Below are 19,559 nucleotides of genomic sequence, written 5' to 3' on the forward strand. Positions count from 1 at the left end.
GCAAATTTTAATGTGATTCTTGTAAATAACAGTTAAGATCAGTTAACAGAGAAAATAATGTCAAAAACAGTGAACACTTTAAGTATAAAGTAACAGATAACAAGAATCTCAATTTCAAATAAACAGTTAACATCATTGCAAATTTTAACAAAACAGATTACAGACAGTGGGTCGAAAACAGTTAAGTTTTTAAAATTTATCAGTCAAATAACAGTTTTAAAAAATTTAAACCTTGAAAAGACCCCCCCCCCCCAATCTGAGATATTTGAACTTAATACTTTATTTTCTTTGAAAGGACGCGGTAAATAACTATTCTAAAATTAGCAAGTTGCCATACAGTTGAAAACAAGTTGCCATACAGTAAATTTTTCAACACGAGCAAGTTGCCGTACCCTAGAATTTATTTTTTGTGGTCTATATTCTTTAAAATGCATCTTTTTGACAACAAATTTCAGTAAATATGATGCCACACTATAATAATCTAAAATCGTGTCTGGAAAAATAATGAAAAACAGTTCAATATATTGAGAATGGGGCTACAGAGGACGATAGACCTCGAAATTTTCCGGTACTAAGTGGCAAGTTTTGGAGTATTACACAAAATCTTGTATTTATTTTGTACTTATTGGCCTAATAATTAAAAGAATTATATATCAGAAAATCATTTCTTAAGCGACACCCTCATCAAATGAGTGGAAATGCTTTAAATTGAATGAATTCTTAACTTGTTTATTTTTTTTTCTGCTTCTCTCCGCTTCGTTAGTACCCAATTTCCGGTGGCGATGATACACAGTGTTTATAGTATGTATTTAAAATAATTGACTGAGGCGGATACATAAATAATAAGTATATAAAGAAGCCATATTTAGAGTATGTACAAAGAGAGACAAACATAAGCTCTAGTAATGAGCTTTTAACGGAACTTAACCGACATAATCTCTCCTATAGTATACTTTTAAATCCATAATAGATGTAATTTCAAAGGAAAACAATCAATTTGTCTCCCTTGGTATAATAAAACACAAGTTTATGTTCTAAATAATGACTCTAAATGACCATACAGAATTTTAAAGATCTTAAAATAGAACATTGGAGAAAAATAGAACTTTGCTACATTTTGCAAATAATGGCAGCAAAAGAAAACGCGAGTTGGAAATCATCAATTAATGATACTGGAGAATATGTTAGAAAGCAGTCAAAATTTAGGAACTTTATTACAGGTAAAATAAAATAAATTCATAGATTTTTAAATAGCTTTATACTAGTATCCTTTTTTTTTTATCACGTATTAGGCGAGTGATATAAGAGCCAAATTTACATTTTTAATGCACCTACCTAACACACGGCTAAATTATATATCACTGCATGGAAAGCTAAGAATGTGTACTTTCTAAATATCCCGGTCGTCAAAAGAAATTATGGTGCAATTTTTTTTAAATCGAGGTCAAAGGTCATGGGTGCAATTTCATTTCAAGGATACTTCCCGTAGAAAAATCGAGTCGAAACATATGCAAAAACGAAACAATTTTATAGGAATGCTGTATTACTGTTGGAAAAATATATTTCTATCATAGTATTAATTAATTTTGGTTGATTTTAACGGTAACGCATGTAAAGTAACGTTTTCTCTCGGAGTCTTTGAAAATCAACCATAAAGTCACACAAATGTATCTGTAGTCGCCCTTGCATTATCTAAATCTTTTAATACCTCCATATCATTTGATTGTACGTATTTACAAACATATATCTGCAAATTTGATGTAAATAATCCGAAACAAAATATTTGAAACAAGGGGAAAATATAGCATATGACGTATTTTTAATTGTTTAGAAAAGTCCAATGATGAGCTGTACAATAAAATTGAGGAAGCGTATGGTCTACTCTTAATATAAAAACCTGCCAACCGCTTTACGATCAGACAACCGTAGGGCAGATTTTGTTTTATTATTGTAGTGCAATATGTTGAGTCTGGATCATACCGCAATTTCATTTACATCACTAAATCAGATATGATAAGAGTACTAACTAACATTACTAAAGTGAGTAAAGTGCTACTAGTATATTTATATCAACCAATTAATATAAAACATCACAAGGAAAATATGATCACTCATTGTACGTCAAACTGTGTTTGATTTTACTTTAGTCGGCCGCCGTGTATCTTGAGATATCATATTAATCAAACAACATTTAACTTAAGAAGTTTGTACTTTTTTTAAATAACGCTAGTGATGACGTTCGGCTACTTTGGCAATAAGTATTACTTTTTTTTATCTTGTTTCAACGCTTTAAAAGGGAGGACAAGAATATTCTTATATTGAACCTTTTATTTGGCTTTCTTATGTTAAACTCCCGTTAGCGTATAACCTAAATGGTCGAAACGTCGGACCAATGAGATGTTGGACCATTTAGGTGTCGGAATATGGCGATATCGGAATATTATAGCTTCATCTTAACTTGTAATCTCATCATTCTTATCGGTCAACATATCCATACAAAGACAACTTCATTTGCATGTGGATATATCAGTACAGCAGGGGTTTAGCTCAAAGAGGACACAAGATCTACTATATACAGATTGAATTAAAAATTGGGAATGGACACGAGGGATTTGTCAAAGAGACACCAACCCGTTCAAAAAGCAGGCAACGGCTGAAGACCACCAATGGGTCATCAATGCAGCAAGAAACTCCGAAACCCGGAAGCGTTCTTCAGCTGGCCTCTAAACAAAAATGTACCAGTTTGAAATGATAATGGACGTCATAAGCTTCGAAATATATTCAAGTAAATTCATATAAAAAATCATACAAAACTAAGAAAGGTCAGAGGCTCCTGACTTGGAACCGGCGCAAAACTGCGGCAGGGTTAAACATGTTTTTGGAAATCTCAACCCTCCCCCTTTACCTATACCAATGCATGAACAGATCAAATCTTGTAGATAGTAGGATGACATGATACCGGACCGATGTTACCTTTTAGCAAACCAAAGTCATACAGAGACTTATTGTTTCTGTAGTTTGGTCGACATTATCTTGGATAAAATTTTGACTCCAAGAAGAAAACTAATGCCATGTAGAATGTATGCCCCATTTTCTAATCTCCTGGTCAGTCAAACTGGTTAACAGTTATCAAAGGTGTGTCCATAAAAACGGTGCATTTGTAATGATAAAACTAAATAAAAAAGAGTAAAACAAATATTTATAGATAACATACATTCTACTAAAGCCATACATCTAAGAACTTTGTCAATAGGAATATCGTACGCTTTATTAACTGTCGCAGATGCACCACCATCCAAAAGACAATACCGCAATGTGTTTAAAGCAGGTGGCATAATTTCAATTGAATAATCCAGTGAAATGTTTTTAGATAATGGATATTCATCTGATTGAATGACAACTTTACCCTATATCTGCTTCCGTAAAATACTAGTAGCTGCATAAAGTGCTTGCAGCCAGTTTCGCAGTCACTGCTCAGATCTTTATAATTGACAGACTGTATATCACAGTCATTTTAGACGGGTAATGTTATGTCATTACGGCATAGGACAAAATTATAAAGCTACTGTATACAATATTGGATGTACCTTGGCCTTGTTGAGGCTGTATATATGTAACTATAAAATTGACCATATGTTTTTAGTTTTTGTTGAATCTGCTAATATGTTGTGTAGTTTTCTCGGCGGCGATCCTCGGGCAGAAACTAAGCCCGGTTAACTGATCAAGTAATTAAAAAATAGCTCTCTACTTTCTGATTTCAAATTTGTAGCAAAAATTTAGCGATGCAAGCTCGATAGTAAAAATATTTAATAGTAAAATTGTCATGAGTTATTTTGTAAATCAGATATATGTAGTAACACACAATACAGCTTGAGTTTGCTCCTCAGATGATACCTTACGAAGTTGTTTTATAACATAAACGGTACCAATTTTCCTGCACCAGATGCGCATTTCGACAATACATGTCTCTTCAGTGATGCTCGTGGCCAAAGTATTTGATATCCAAAGCTTATATAAAAGGTGAAGAGCTATAATCCAAAAGGTCTAACAGTATAGCCAAATCTGTTAAAGGAATCAGAGCTTTGCATGAGGGAGATACATTCCTTACTTTATAAAAATTTCTAACATTGTGTAAGAGCAAATTTTAATAACACAAAAAAATCCGTATTTTCATGGCAGTACCGAAGTACTGGCTACTGGTACTTACTTATAGGCTTTATACATTTGCAAAATATACAAACAGAAAATCAGAATGAGTTGTAGATCTACTTGCCCTCGTTCATATATGAGAAGAGACTGGTCGGTAGAATTGGTACATGTAGTACAAAGTCTTTGTACAGAAAAACAGAAGATGATAGGTTGTGCTTACTTTTGAAATATTTATAGCAACTCTTAAGATAATTTTGTATTTTCAAATGGGATGTTTTCATTTTTTTCATATTCATCGATCAGTCTTCTGTAAACTTCATCTTTTCGTTTTCCCACTGCGGCTATACAACTGTATCTTTATTTAAGTGTTTAACTACATAGTTTCTATGTAGTAAATTCATGACAGACTATGGATCTGTGTCAAACAATTGATAGTTTTTTGCTTTTTAGCATAGGAAGGGTTTCATTGTGAACTGGACTGTGAAAATTTGACACGACTCGGAAGATTTTCTACAATTTTCCGATACGATTCCTTTTTTAGAAAGGTGTGAATTCTACAGAACTCAAAAACTATGTTTTACTTTGATTTTATCTTAATTTCGGACAATTTTATATCTATTTAGCCTACACTGAAGTTAAAGATAGAAAAAGAACCGTTTAAATATGATTTATCGTACTCTAATAGCACTGTTAAGTACACGGAAATCGACTAATTTATTCAGTAAAAAACGATAACGAAATAGATAAGGGATTCCGGAAACTATAGTGAATTTACCCAACATCATAAAATTACAGAAATTCGTGATTTTAAGAAATGAAAGGATAAAGTCTTGATCTTGAATGAAAAAACGATAACTGATGAGTAATTTGGTGTGTTCTAAAACGGATAGAGTGCAAACGCATTTAATAAAAATTTAATTGTAGATCCGAAAAGGTCAGGATTATGAAAATTTTCGTACAAAATGTCAAATATTTAGAAGGAATGCAAAAGCATGCGGACTAACAGGTGTAAATATTGTTATTCATTATTTTAAGAATCGAATTCATTTAATTATTCTGTCTAAAAGAAGAGATACGACTAATTTCCTTTGCTTGAAAAATATGTCGTAATTTTATAATTTTCAACTAATTTCTTAAATAAATGTCATTTTTACAAAAACTGCACCGTACGATTTTGTGACGACCGGGCAAAAATCAAAGTTAAATCATATTTCTTTCATTTAAAAAAGAAATTAGCCGTGTGTTAGGTGGGTGCATTAAAGTCCTTAACTAGACGTCTTTTTCAAATATTACACTCGCCTATATTGCCAGTTTTGTTTTTATAACTTGGCGTCCGACGTCCGTCGCCAACCTTGGCCACAATCATCATTGGGGTATCTAGTTTAACATGTGCGTCCGGTGACCCTGCCAATCAACCAAGATGGCCACCATGGCCAAAAATAGAACATAGTGGTAAAATGTAGATTTTGGCTTATATCTCTGACACCAAAGCATTTATAGCAAATCTTTCATAGTGTAAAATTGTTTATCAGGTCGAGATCTATCTGCCCTGAAATTTTCCGATGAATCGAACAACCCGTTTTGGGGTTGCTGCCCCTGAATTGGTAATTATAAGTACATTTTTCCGTTTTTGATTATTATCTTGAATGTTATTACAGATAGAGATAAGCAATAATGTTCAAATTTTTTCCACGGTAACTACTGGGCCAAGTTCAACATCTAACCTTATCCTTTACTATCTCGTTTACAGTAATCAATATATAAATCCTGGCAATCCTTGTCATTTTTCAGCTGATGGATCTTCTGGATTTCCAGCCGAGGCTAATCGTTACCACCTCTACGTATCATTGGCATGTCCATGGGCACATCGTACGCTCATTGTGCGGAAACTAAAAGGACTAGATGATATCATTTCATGTACAGTTGTTGATTGGCTACTTACAGAAAAAGGATGGAGTTTTACTGATAAGGTACTACCGTATTGATTGTCGTAAAATTACCAAGCTGTTACTGTGCTGAACGTGTGCATATTTGTACGGTGTCCTCTATATAAATTAAGACATTAAATTAATCTCCTTGAACTCGTGTTATCAACAAATTGTGTGTGATCTCCATTATATTTTAAATAAAACAAAACAAATAGATTCTATAGTCAGCAATATATAAGGCGAAGAGGTGATATGATTCAAGCGTTCAAAATATTAAAAGGAATCGAAGATATATCTTATGAAAGATTTTTTACTGTCATCAGTACTAATACCCGTGGGCATAATTGGAAATTAGCAAAACCTAGATGTAACACTTCTTTTCGATTAAGACATTTCTCACAACGTATTATTAATGATTGGAATAACCTACCAGTTGAAGTTATTTCATCTAAAACTGTGGAAGCTTTTAAAATTAGTATAGACCGTCATTGGGAGTCAGTCATGTATCAGTTAGGAAATTGATGAGGACACAAATAGTTTTATATATAACTTTTTAATTGTGTGAAATAATGCACCAAATCATGCAGGATTGATGATTGTATCAGTTTTTGAAAGTGTACCAAAATATGGTGGGCTAAAAAGGATAGGATCCTTCCATATGAGCCCCACAACGATCTTACAGGTATCTTACAGGTATATTCCAAGAATTATTGCAGGTTGTCTTAAGTGGGCATTGTTTGTGGCTCTTGGTTTCAAACACATGTGTTGTTTAACATAATCTAATGCTTTTAGTGTTTACATTCAGCCGTGGAAGGTCAAACAAAAAGTATGTGTGTTAAATGTATCATGCTGGAAAAAACAGGGGAGGTAGGTATGCATTTTTTTAATTATATATTATTTTACATTGTATCTATGGAAGCAACATTGTGACTTTAACAATGCTTGATAAAAAATTACCAAAACAATCTTTAGGGAAGGGGATAAAAATTAGGGTAGGTAATGGTACAGTAAACATACATACTTTTTTGACCTAATTAGTGTTTTCTTTTTCAGAAACCTCATTGCACCAAAGACACCATAAATGGCAAGACTTATCTTCGAGAAGTGTATGAAATTGTAGATCCTAGTAAGTTGTGCACTCTCGTCCTATTGTCCAATAAGCACAGTTTGATAGCATTTATGAATCCATTACCCTTTAATTTTCTTTCTACTTTCTCGTGACTGCTAGAAATGTACCATCATGGTCGAGTGAACAGCATGGAGGCTTCAAAATGAGATTTAAATGCCTGAATATATGATTAGTTGGTAATGGCTTGTATAGTTTATTGTCCCCTGCTGGATGTGTTGCGGGGGACACAGAAATACCGGGCGCCTGTCCGTCCGGTCTTGTTAGTGTTCTCACGTATACAATTCTTGACAGATTTTTATCGAATTTATTTCAAAGGTTTATATCAACACTGTCTCGGACAAATCCGAAAAGCAGTTGCAATCAACAATTTTTAAAAGAGTTACTAGTATGCTACTTGGAAATATTGTATTCTTTATTTCTTTTAAGATATTTATAAAAAGTTTTTTTTTATTATTGCTCTCGGACGGCTAGATATGAGCAAGGACGGAGACATTGGAACTCTGTTCTTTTATTGTATTACAAATATTATTGATTTTGATTTTTTTTTATAATTACCACAATGAGACCAAGATAAGCTTGAAAATGAGATATATTTTATTATTATTATTTTTTTTTTATATAAAAAATGACATATTTATTGTGATAATTACAGATTATGACGCAGTTGTATCCGTACCAGTTTTATGGGACAAGGTCCAAGGAGTAATTGTAAATAATGAATCGAGTGAAATAATCAGAATGCTCAATTCAGAATTCAATAAATTTTGTTCAACAGAACAGCCGAAATCGTTAGATTTATATCCTGCAGAACTTCGCTCCAAAATTGATGAACTCAACAACTGGATTTATCCGTAAGGTTTTATAAACTATATACAAACATAAAACACACTGTTTTTTAATAATCAAGAGGTTTGGAATTGATATTCAATTCAGTTTTGAAACAAGAATGTGTCCTCAGTACACGAATGCCCTACTCGCACTATCATTTTCTATGTTCAGTGGACCATGACATTGGAATAAAAATTCTAATTTGGCATTAAAATTAGAAAGATCATATCATAGGGAACATGTGTACTAAGTTTGAAGTTGATTGGACTTCAACTTGACCAAAAACTACCTTGACCAAAAACTTTAACATGAAGCGGGACAGACGGACGGACGGATGGACGGATGGACGGACGGACGAACGGACGAACAGACGAAGGGACGGACGGACGGACGGACGAACGGACGAACGGATGAATAGACGAACGGACGCACAGACCAGAAAACATAATGCCCCTCTACTATCGTAGGTGGGGCATAAAAATGTTAATTGATATAACTTTATATATAATTGCATTACAGATTTAGTACACTGGTCATACAAAATATCATATGATTAAAATTCAGACACAGGAGTTGTATTAACAGACCTAACATTCGGGATGCAAAAGATCTATAGACGGAATATACCAAAGTACAGTGCAAACACGTCTGTTCACGATGTTCACGTCTCCATAGACTTACAATTGTGATTTTAGAGTAAAAATGTTTTTAATATGGTAACAGGTCTAATTAATTTTGATTGTTTATGGGTTGCATAACGTCCAGTGGTAAATATTTTATGTATTTTTAGGACGATAAACTTTAAAGTCATTTTATTCTTTCTTACTTTTCAGGGAAATTAATAATGGTGTTTACAAATCAGGTTTTGCGACCAAACAGGATGCATACACCACATCTGTAACGGCTCTATTCAAAGCTCTTGATCGAGTAGGTATATGTTGTATATGTAGTAATTGGCAATCATATCTCCTTATTTTTTATTGAAGTTACAGCTCTTCTATTTAAACATGCAAAGCAGACCTTTGATTAACTTTGAACAACAGGTAGGTAGTCTGTTACAGTACTGTCTGAACGAGACTAAACCGAAGAGCACAATAAAAGAAATATAGCTGATTTAGCCTTAGCTGAGATGAATTAATAAAGATGCGGATAAACGTCACTAAGACAGCAAGCAAAAACACAAATATCAATTATCGACCAATATGCAATAACACAATGCAGTCTGCGACAATGTTGACAAAAATATGGGCATCTTTAACTTGTAAAAGGATATTTTTGATATTTAGAAATTTCTAATTCTAAGCAGTTCTTTTTTAGTTGTATTACTTATATTTTGAAATGTCATTTAAAGATTTATTGGAAAATTTGCTTTATTTAGTTTAAATTTTGATAGTCTTAACATAATTTACAAACCAGTGTATTAACAGGTTGAAGAAATACTATGTAAGAATAGATTTTTAACTGGAGACCGTCTTACTGAAGCAGACATTCGCCTTTTTACAACACTTATCAGATTTGACATTGTTTATGTTGGACATTTCAAGGTATGTTGTTATTTTATATTGTTTCAACTATTTTCTTTTCTTGGAAAAAAAAGAAAATGGGTATAAAAAACAACCTGTGATAATAGTGGTTTGTTTTAGATATGAAGGATTGTTTTTATTCACAATAGATTTTTTCTCTGTTTTATTCGAGATGTAAAGAAATATCAGGACACCATCTTGGTCAATATCCATAATGCGCCTCGAAAAGTAGTGTGTAAATAAACAATCTTTGTGTAGTGATATTGAACATGTTTCTATTTTTTTTTACAAATGATTGAGCTTATAACCATTTGTGGTGATTAGGAAAGTAGAGAAACATAGAATAAATGTGTTCAAAGTTTTAAATTTTCAAAGAACTTATTGTGGTTAAAAAATGGTTTTTTTACCACGAGGAGCCGCATCACGAAAGGATGTTCGGGGTATGCTAATTTACAGAAAAAGTAATCTCACTTCGTACCCCGAAAATTTAACCACATATATATATATATGTGAAAAAAATGTCACAGCTTCGATACGGCATATTCAAGTTTACGATATGGACTGAGCTACAGGAAAAAACGTTACCGTTACCGCCTACGTAAAAACAATAAAAGATATTGGACTTGCTGATACAGAAAGCAATCCTTACTGCACTATTTTTTAGCTCATCTGGCCCGAAGGGCCAAGTGAGCTTATGCCATCACTTGGCGTCCGTCGTCGTCCGTCGTCCGTCGTCTGTCGTCGTCTGTCGTCGGCTGTCGTCGTAAACTATTTCAAGAATCTTCTCCTCTGAAACTACTGGGCCAAATACTTCCAAACTTTAACTGAATGTTCCTTAGGGTATCTAGTTTATAAATTGTATCCGAAGTTTTGATCTATCAACAAACATGGTCGCCATTGCTAAAAATAGAACATAGGGGTCAAATGCAGTTTTTGGCTTATAATTCAAAAACCAAAGCATTTAGAGCAAATCTGACATTCGGTAATATTGTTTATCAGGTCAAGATCTATCTGCCCTGAAATTTTCAGATGAATCAGACAACCCGTTGTTGGGTTGCTGCCCCTGAATTGGTAATTATAAGGAAATTTTGCTGTTTTTGGTTATTATCTTGAATATTATTATAGATAGAGATAAACTGTAAACAGCAATAATGTTCAGCAAAGTACGATTTACAAATAAGTCAACATGACTGAAATGGTCAGTTGACCCCTTTAGGAGTTATTGCCCTTTATAGTCAATTTTTAACCATTTTTCGTAAATCTTAGTAATCTTTTACAAAAATCTTCTCCTCTGAAACTGCTGGGCCAAATACTTCCAAACTTTAACTGAATGTTCCTTAGGGTATCTAGTTTTATATTGTATCTGAATATTTGATCTATCAACAAACAAAGTCGCCATTGCTAAAAATAGAACATAGGGGTCAAATGCAGTTTTTGGCTTATAATTCAAAAACCAAAGCATTTAGAGCAAATCTGACATTGGGTAATATTGTTTATTAGGTCAAGATCTATCTGCCCTGATATTTTCAGATGAATCAGACAACCTGTTGTTGGGTTGCTTCCCCTGAATTGGTAATTTTAAGGAAATTTTGCTGTTATTGGTTATTATCTTGAATATTATTATAGATAGAGATAAACTGTAAACAGCAATAATGTTCAGCAAAGTAAGATTTACAAATAAGTCAACATGATCGAAATGGTCAGTTGACCCCTTTAGGAGTTATTGCCCTTTATAGTCAATTTTTAACCATTTTTCGTAAATCTTAGTAATCTTTTACAAAAATCTTCTCCTCTGAAACTGCTGGGCCAAATACTTCCAAACTTTAACTGAATGTTCCTTAGGGTATCTAGTTTATAAATTGTATCTCAATATTTGATCTATCAACAAACATGGTCGATATTGCTAAAAATAGAACATAGGGGTCAAATGCAGTTTTTGGCTTATAACTCAAAAACCAAAGCATTTAGAGCAAATCTGACATTGGGTAATATTGTTTATCAGGTCAAGATCTATCTGCCCTGAAATTTTCAGATGAATCAGACAACCTGTTGTATGGTTGCTGCCCCTGAATTGATAATTTTAAGGAAATTTTGCTGTTTTTGTTTATTATTTTGAATATTATTATAGATAGAGATAAACTGTAAACAGCAATAATGTTCAGCAAAGTAAGATCCACAAATAAGTCAATTTGACCAAAATTGTCAATTGACCCTTTAAGGAGTTATTACCCTTTAAAGACTTTTTTCATAATTTGTTCATCATGTTGACTTACTTTAAAAAATCTTCTCCTTTGAAACTGCTGTATCAATTTCAGCCAAACTTAGGCTAAATGAGTTCAGAGTATCTAGTATAAATTTTATATTTTATTTCCTTGTATGTGAAGAAACATAGCTCCTATGGCTAAAATAGAACATAGGAGAAAATGATTATTTTTTTTGGCTTTTGAAGAAAATAGGACGATCCAAAGAACATTTAAATACATTGAAAAGCCAAAATAATCATTGATGAGAGATTTAACAAAAAGAATTAAGGTGAGCGATTCAGGCTCTTGAGAGCCTCTTGTTTATTTTTAAAATTCCTTTATTTCCATCAGTTGCTTGTTACACATTGTCTTTAACAAGTACAAGCTCCTTGTGAAGAATTCATATAAATTTCAATTCTATTATATTAATAAATAAACATCAAACTAATATAATGTTTCTTAAAATTAACTAAAAATTTATCTTCTTTTAACTTCTTTGAATAATACATTCGTTTTGTAAATTCCCTTATGAATAAACAAACAAAAAAACATCAAGTCTTTACATTTTCTGATCAGATGCATAGTAGGATTTATAAATTGAAAACCCAATAATAGTAATAAAATAGTTAAATCCTTACTACACTCTTAACACCGACTGATGTTCATCTGAGTGGATCTTATTACACTCTTAACAACGACTGATGTTCATCTGAGTGGATCTTATTACACTCTAAACAACGACTGATGTTCATCTGAGTGGATCTTATTACACTCTTAACAACGACTGCTGTTCATCTGAGTGGATCTTATTACACTCTTAACAAAGACTGATGTTCATCTGAGTAGATCTTATTACACTCTTAACAACGACTGATGTTCATCTGAGTAGATCTTATTACACTCTTAACAACGACTGATGTTCATCTGAGTGGATCTTATTACACTCTTAACAACGACTGATGTTCATCTGAGTGGATCTTATTACACTTTAACAACGACTGATGTTCATCTGAGTGGATCTTATTACACTCTTAACAACGACTGCTGTTCATCTGAGTGGATCTTATTACACTCTTAACAACGACTGATGTTCATCTGAGTGGATCTTACTACACTCTTAACAACGACTGATGTTCATCTGAGTGGATCTTATTACACTCTTAACAACGACTGCTGTTCATCTGAGTGGATCTTACTACACTCTTAACAACGACTGATGTTCATCTGAGTGGATCTTATTACACTCTTAACAACGACTGATGTTCATCTGAGTGGATCTTATTACACTCTTAACAACGACTGATGTTCATCTGAGTGGATCTTATTACACTCTTAACAACGACTGATGTTCATCTGAGTGGATCTTATTACACTCTTAACAACGACTGATGTTCATCTGAGTGGATCTTACTTCACTCTTAACAACGACTGCTGTTCATCTGAGTTGATCTTATTACACTCTTAACAAAGACTGATGTTCATCTGAGTAGATCTTATTACACTCTAAACAACGACTGATGTTCATCTGAGTTGATCTTATTACACTCTTAACAACGACTGATGTTCATCTGAGTGGATCTTATTACACTCTTAACAACGACTGCTGTTCATCTGAGTGGATCTTACTACACTCTTAACAACGACTGCTGTTCATCTGAGTGGATCTTATTACACTCTCAACAACGACTGATGTTCATCTGAGTGGATCTTATTACACTCTTAACAACGACTGCTGTTCATCTGAGTGGATCTTACTACACTCTTAACAACAACTGATGTTCATCTGAGTGGATCTTATTACACTCTTAACAACGACTGCTGTTCATCTGAGTGGATCTTATTACACTCTTAACAACGACTGATGTTTATCTGAGTGGATCTTATTACACTCTTAACAACGACTGATGTTCATCTGAGTGGATCTTATTACACTCTTAACAACGACTGCTGTTCATCTGAGTGGATCTTACTTCACTCTTAACAACGACTGATGTTCATCTGAGTGGATCTTACTTCACTCTTAACACCGGCTGATGTTCATCTGAGTGGATCTTACTTCACTCTTAACAACGACTGATGTTCATCTGAGTGGATCTTATTACACTCTTAACAACGACTGATGTTCATCTGAGTAGATCTTATTACACTCTAAACAACGACTGATGTTCATCTGAGTGGATCTTACTTCACTCTTAACAACGACTGATGTTCATCTGAGTGGATCTTATTACACTCTTAACAACGACTGCTGTTCATCTGAGTTGATCTTATTACACTCTTAACAAAGACTGATGTTCATCTGAGTAGATCTTATTACACTCTAAACAACGACTGATGTTCATCTGAGTTGATCTTATTACACTCTTAACAACGACTGATGTTCATCTGAGTAGATCTTATTACACTCTTAACAACGACTGCTGTTCATCTGAGTAGATCTTATTACACTCTTAACACCGACTGCTGTTCATCTGAGTAGATCTTATTACACTCTTAACAACGACTGATGTTCATCTGAGTAGATCTTACTACACTCTTAACAAAGACTGATGTTCATCTGAGTAGATCTTATTACACTCTAAACAAAGACTGATGTTCATCTGAGTGGATCTTATTACACTCTTAACAACGACTGATGTTCATCTGAGTGGATCTTATTAGGTGTAATACCACCAAATCATGATACGCCACATCCGGTTGCATACGAAAGTAGGTCTAAAAAAATATTCCCTTGAATTTGACAGTTGTAGAAAATTAACCCTGCATTTCAATGCACTTAAATTTTTCTGAGTCATAAACATGTATGTTGGGTGTCTGAAAGCATCATTCTTTTTTTTATTTGATGGTCTTATAAAATATTTTGGAAAGTTAAGGTTACATAGTTGCCAAAGCAGGTAACCAGTAAATAATCTGGTAAAAATGTGATTGTTTACTTCCGGTGCAGGTTACTTTCTTATATGCAATGAAATGTAGTGTGAAATTTTCACTGTAGCACTGGAAAGGATTAAACTTTATTCATGCAAAGTATTTCTTTGGTTGAAATAAAGGTAAATTCTGTACATTTTTTTTAAAAGTAACAATTTAACAAAGACTAATAGGGAAAAATCAATGGTGGTATTACACCTATTACACTCTTAACAACGACTGATGTTCATCTGAGTGGATCTTATTACACTCTTAACAACGAATGCTGTTCGTCTGAGTGGATCTTATTACACTCTCAACAACGACTGATGTTCATCTGAGTGGATCTTATTACACTCTTAACAACGACTGATGTTCATCTGAGTGGATCTTATTACACTCTTAACAAATCTGAGTGGATCTTATTACACTCTTAACAACGACTGATGTTCATCTGAGTGGATCTTATTACACTCTTAACAACGACTGATGTTCATCTGAGTGGATCTTACTACACTCTTAACAACGACTGATGTTCATCTGAGTGGATCTTATTACACTCTTAACAACGACTGATGTTCATCTGAGTGGATCTTACTACACTCTTAACAACGACTGATGTTCATCTGAGTGGATCTTATTACACTCTTAACAACGACTGATGTTCATCTGAGTAGATCTTATTACACTCTTAACAACGACTGCTGTTCATCTGAGTGGATCTTATTACACTCTTAACAACGACTGATGTTCATCTGAGTGGATCTTACTACACTCTTAACAACGACTGATGTTCATCTGAGTGGATCTTATTACACTCTTAACAACGACTGATGTTCATCTGAGTGGATCTTACTACACTCTTAACAACGACTGATGTTCATCTGAGTGGATCTTACTACACTCTTAACAACGACTGATGTTCATCTGAGTAGATCTTACTACACTCTTAACAAAGACTGATGTTCATCTGAGTAGATCTTATTACACTCTTAACAACGACTGATGTTCATCTGAGTGGATCTTATTACACTCTTAACAACGACTGATGTTCATCTGAGTGGATCTTATTACACTCTTAACAACGACTGATGTTCATCTGAGTGGATCTTATTACACTCTTAACAACGACTGATGTTCATCTGAGTGGATCTTATTACACTCTCAACAACGACTGATGTTCATCTGAGTGGATCTTATTACACTCTCAACAGCGACTGATGTTCATCTGAGTGGATCTTATTACACTCTTAACAACGACTGATGTTCATCTGAGTGGATCTTATTACACTCTTAACAACGACTGATGTTCATCTGAGTGGATCTTATTACACTCTTAACAACGACTGATGTTCATCTGAGTGGATCTTATTACACTCTTAACAACGACTGATGTTCATCTGAGTGGATCTTATTACACTCTCAACAGCGACTGATGTTCATCTGAGTGGATCTTATTACACTCTTAACAACGACTGATGTTCATCTGAGTTGATCTTATTTACTCTCTTAACACCGGCTGCTGTTCATCTGAGTGGATCTTATTACACTCTTAACAACGACTGATGTTCATCTGAGTGGATCTTATTACACTCTTAACAACGACTTCTGTTCATCTGAGTGGATCTTACTACACTCTTAACAACGACTGATGTTCATCTGAGTGGATCTTATTACACTCTTAACAACGACTGATGTTCATCTGAGTGGATCTTACTTCACTCTTAACAACGACTGATGTTCATCTGAGTAGATCTTATTACACTCTTAACAACGACTGCTGTTCATCTGAGTGGATCTTATTACACTCTTAACAACGACTGATGTTCATCTGAGTGGATCTTATTACACTCTTAACAACGACTGATGTTTATCTGAGTGGATCTTATTACACTCTTAACAACGACTGCTGTTCATCTGAGTTGATCTTATTACACTCTTAACAAAGACTGATGTTCATCTGAGTAGATCTTATTACACTCTTAACAACGACTGATGTTCATCTGAGTGGATCTTATTACACTCTTAACAACGACTGATGTTCATCTGAGTGGATCTTATTACACTCTTAACAACGACTGATGTTCATCTGAGTGGATCTTACTTCACTCTTAACAACGACTGATGTTCATCTGAGTGGATCTTATTACACTCTTAACAACGGCTGCTGTTCATCTGAGTGGATCTTATTACACTCTTAACAACGACTGATGTTTATCTGAGTGGATCTTATTACACTCTTAACAACGACTGCTGTTCATCTGAGTTGATCTTATTACACTCTTAACAAAGACTGATGTTCATCTGAGTAGATCTTATTACACTCTTAACAACGACTGATGTTCATCTGAGTGGATCTTATTACACTCTTAACAACGACTGATGTTCATCTGAGTGGATCTTATTACACTCTTAACAACGACTGATGTTCATCTGAGTGGATCTTATTACACTCTTAACAACGACTGATGTTCATCTGAGTGGATCTTACTTCACTCTTAACAACGACTGCTGTTCATCTGAGTGGATCTTATTACACTCTTAACAAAGACTGATGTTCATCTGAGTAGATCTTATTACACTCTTAACAACGACTGATGTTCATCTGAGTGGATCTTATTACACTCTTAACAACGACTGATGTTCATCTGAGTGGATCTTATTACACTCTTAACAACGACTGATGTTCATCTGAGTAGATCTTATTACACTCTTAACACCGACTGCTGTACATCCGAGTAGATCTTACCTCACTATTAACACCGGTTGCTGTTCATCCGATAAGATCGTATACACTCTTAACACCGACTGCTCAATAAAACCAGCTGCTGACATCGGAGCAGATTTATAAATTAACGTCATTATGAATAATGTTTTTCGTACGGGCTTTATTTTTTCATTTTATTTTTTAGTGCAACAAGAAAAGGATTGTAGATTATTCTAACATGTGGGGGTATGTGAAAGATATTTATCAGACCGCTGGTATATCAGAAACAGTGGATCCTCAACATATAATGTGTCATTATCAGGTATTTATTTTATTTTGTATTTAATTATTTTAAGCGCACTGTCGGTTCTTTCTTTCGTTCTTTCTGTTGAAGATTATTTAAAGTATTCTTTTTATCCTTCGAAATTCTAACATTGAAACCTAAAGGTAGCATAATTACTTGAAGGTCGCATTATTACTTAAAGGTCGCATTATTCCTAAGGTATGGGTTGATTTCGTTCAAGGTAAACATCCACCATATGTACCTGTTTTACTTACAATTTATCGACGTAATATTGAAGAGAAAAAGCAACGTAAGTTTAATTGTTGCATATGCTATTGTTTTATTATAATTTGTTGCTGAAAGTCATTGTTGAATAGATAAACGAAAATTGAAATAGATGATTTAAATTTAAGGACATATCATGTTTCACCACTGCTGGTAATAGTGAATTAATAACACATTAAAGTCCAAAAATGTCATTACTTTTAACGGCTGAAATCTCTTCTACCTAACCTCAGTGGAACACTTTTCGATAAATGTCATATTCATAATTTATTTAAGACAAATTTGAATGAAAGTAATTAATTCATTCATTCCTAATTTTGTAATTGTCAGAGGAAAGCTTTTAAAAGATGAAATCAAACAAAACTATTCAGCATGAGTAAATGAAGTATAACTATGATATTGTTCGTCTTGATTTTGTTCCAGCAAAGTCATACATCTATCAACCCATACGGAATAGTATCAATAGGACCTAATATAGACTTCAACGAACCACACGGAAGACAGTAATGAAGATAGACAACAACGGCTCCAGATCGAACGACTGTAACTCATTGCATAACGTAGATCATATATCTATGTTTCAAATATTTGTATTATAACCTCTATTATATATGTTAATATAGTAATAGTTTGAAGAGAAACAGATTGTTACATTACATCTGAATACAAAAAATATACTTCAAGATCCACACATTTCCAACATTTTACAAACACGTAGGTACGTCGTCACCTATCATCATTCTTTGATGATAGGTGAGGACGTACCTACAATAACGACACATTTCAAGCACGTAGGTCTATCGTCATCTTTCATTCTTTCACAATTACGACACATTTCAAGCACGCATGTCCGTCGTCAACTATCATCATTCTTTAATGATTACAACAAATTTCCTGCACGTATGGCCGTCGTCACCTATTATCATTCTTTAATGATTAAAACAAATTTCCTGCACGTATGTCCGTCGTCACCTATGATCCTTCTTTAATAATTACAACAAATTTCCTGCACGTATGTCCGTCGTCACCTATCATCATTCTTTAATAATTACAACAAATTTCCTGCACGTATGTCCGTCGTCACCTATGATCCTTCTTTAATAATTACAACAAATTTCCTGCACGTATGTATCATCATTCTTTAATAATTACAACAAATTTCCTGCACGCATGTCCGTCGTCACCTATGATCCTTCTTTAATGATTACAACAAATTTCCTGCACGTATGTCCGTCGTCACCTATCATCATTCTTTAATAATTACAACAAATTTCCTGCACGTATGTCCGTCGTCACCTATCATCATTCTTTAATAATTACAACAAATTTCCTGCACGTATGTCCGTCGTCACCTATCATCATTCTTTAATAATTACAACAAATTTCCTGCACGTATGTCCGTCGTCACCTATCATCATTCTTTAATAATTACAACAAATTTCCTGCACGTATGTCCGTCGTCACCTATCATCATTCTTTAATAATTACAACAAATTTCCTGCACGTATGTCCGTCGTCACCTATCATCATTCTTTAATAGTTACAAAACATTTTTAGCACGTAGGTCCGTCGTCACCTAT

The 19,559-nt window shown here is 33.9% G+C and overlaps 1 protein-coding gene across 2 annotated transcripts; it reads left to right on the top strand.

The window, feature by feature from the left end:
• The first annotated feature begins 753 nt into the window (after nt 1-753).
• Nucleotides 754-18,800, top strand: LOC134686933 (glutathionyl-hydroquinone reductase YqjG-like). Of its 2 annotated transcripts, none has more exons than XM_063546789.1 (8): nt 754-801; nt 5,941-6,119; nt 7,131-7,203; nt 7,859-8,057; nt 8,868-8,961; nt 9,462-9,578; nt 17,617-17,733; nt 18,403-18,800. In XM_063546789.1, exons 1-8 carry the CDS (start codon nt 783-785, stop codon nt 18,484-18,486), a joined length of 882 nt encoding a protein of 293 aa, XP_063402859.1. In that variant the 5' UTR covers nt 754-782; the 3' UTR covers nt 18,487-18,800. The 2 variants fall into 2 exon arrangements, with proteins under 2 accessions (XP_063402859.1, XP_063402858.1); XM_063546788.1 differs by lacking the exon at nt 754-801 and adding an exon at nt 931-1,220 and having other exon boundaries at nt 18,403-18,640.
• Nucleotides 18,801-19,559: the final 759 nt, after the last annotated feature.

The sequence above is a fragment of the Mytilus trossulus genome, chromosome 10 (genome assembly GCF_036588685.1).
Source record: "Mytilus trossulus isolate FHL-02 chromosome 10, PNRI_Mtr1.1.1.hap1, whole genome shotgun sequence".
NCBI classification, from domain to species: Eukaryota; Metazoa; Mollusca; class Bivalvia; order Mytilida; family Mytilidae; genus Mytilus; species Mytilus trossulus.

What these genes read in the sequence shown, in the direction of transcription:
- LOC134686933 (XM_063546788.1), top strand. Translation starts at nt 1,052, where the DNA reads ATGACCATACAGAATTTTAAAGATCTTAAAATAGAACATTGGAGAAAA. An exon ending in GTATGAAATTGTAGATCCTA is followed by an intron (nt 7,204 to 7,858) that starts GTAAGTTGTGCA and finishes TGATAATTACAG; the next exon opens with ATTATGACGCAGTTGTATCC. An exon ending in ATATAATGTGTCATTATCAG is followed by an intron (nt 17,734 to 18,402) that starts GTATTTATTTTA and finishes ATTTTGTTCCAG; the next exon opens with CAAAGTCATACATCTATCAA.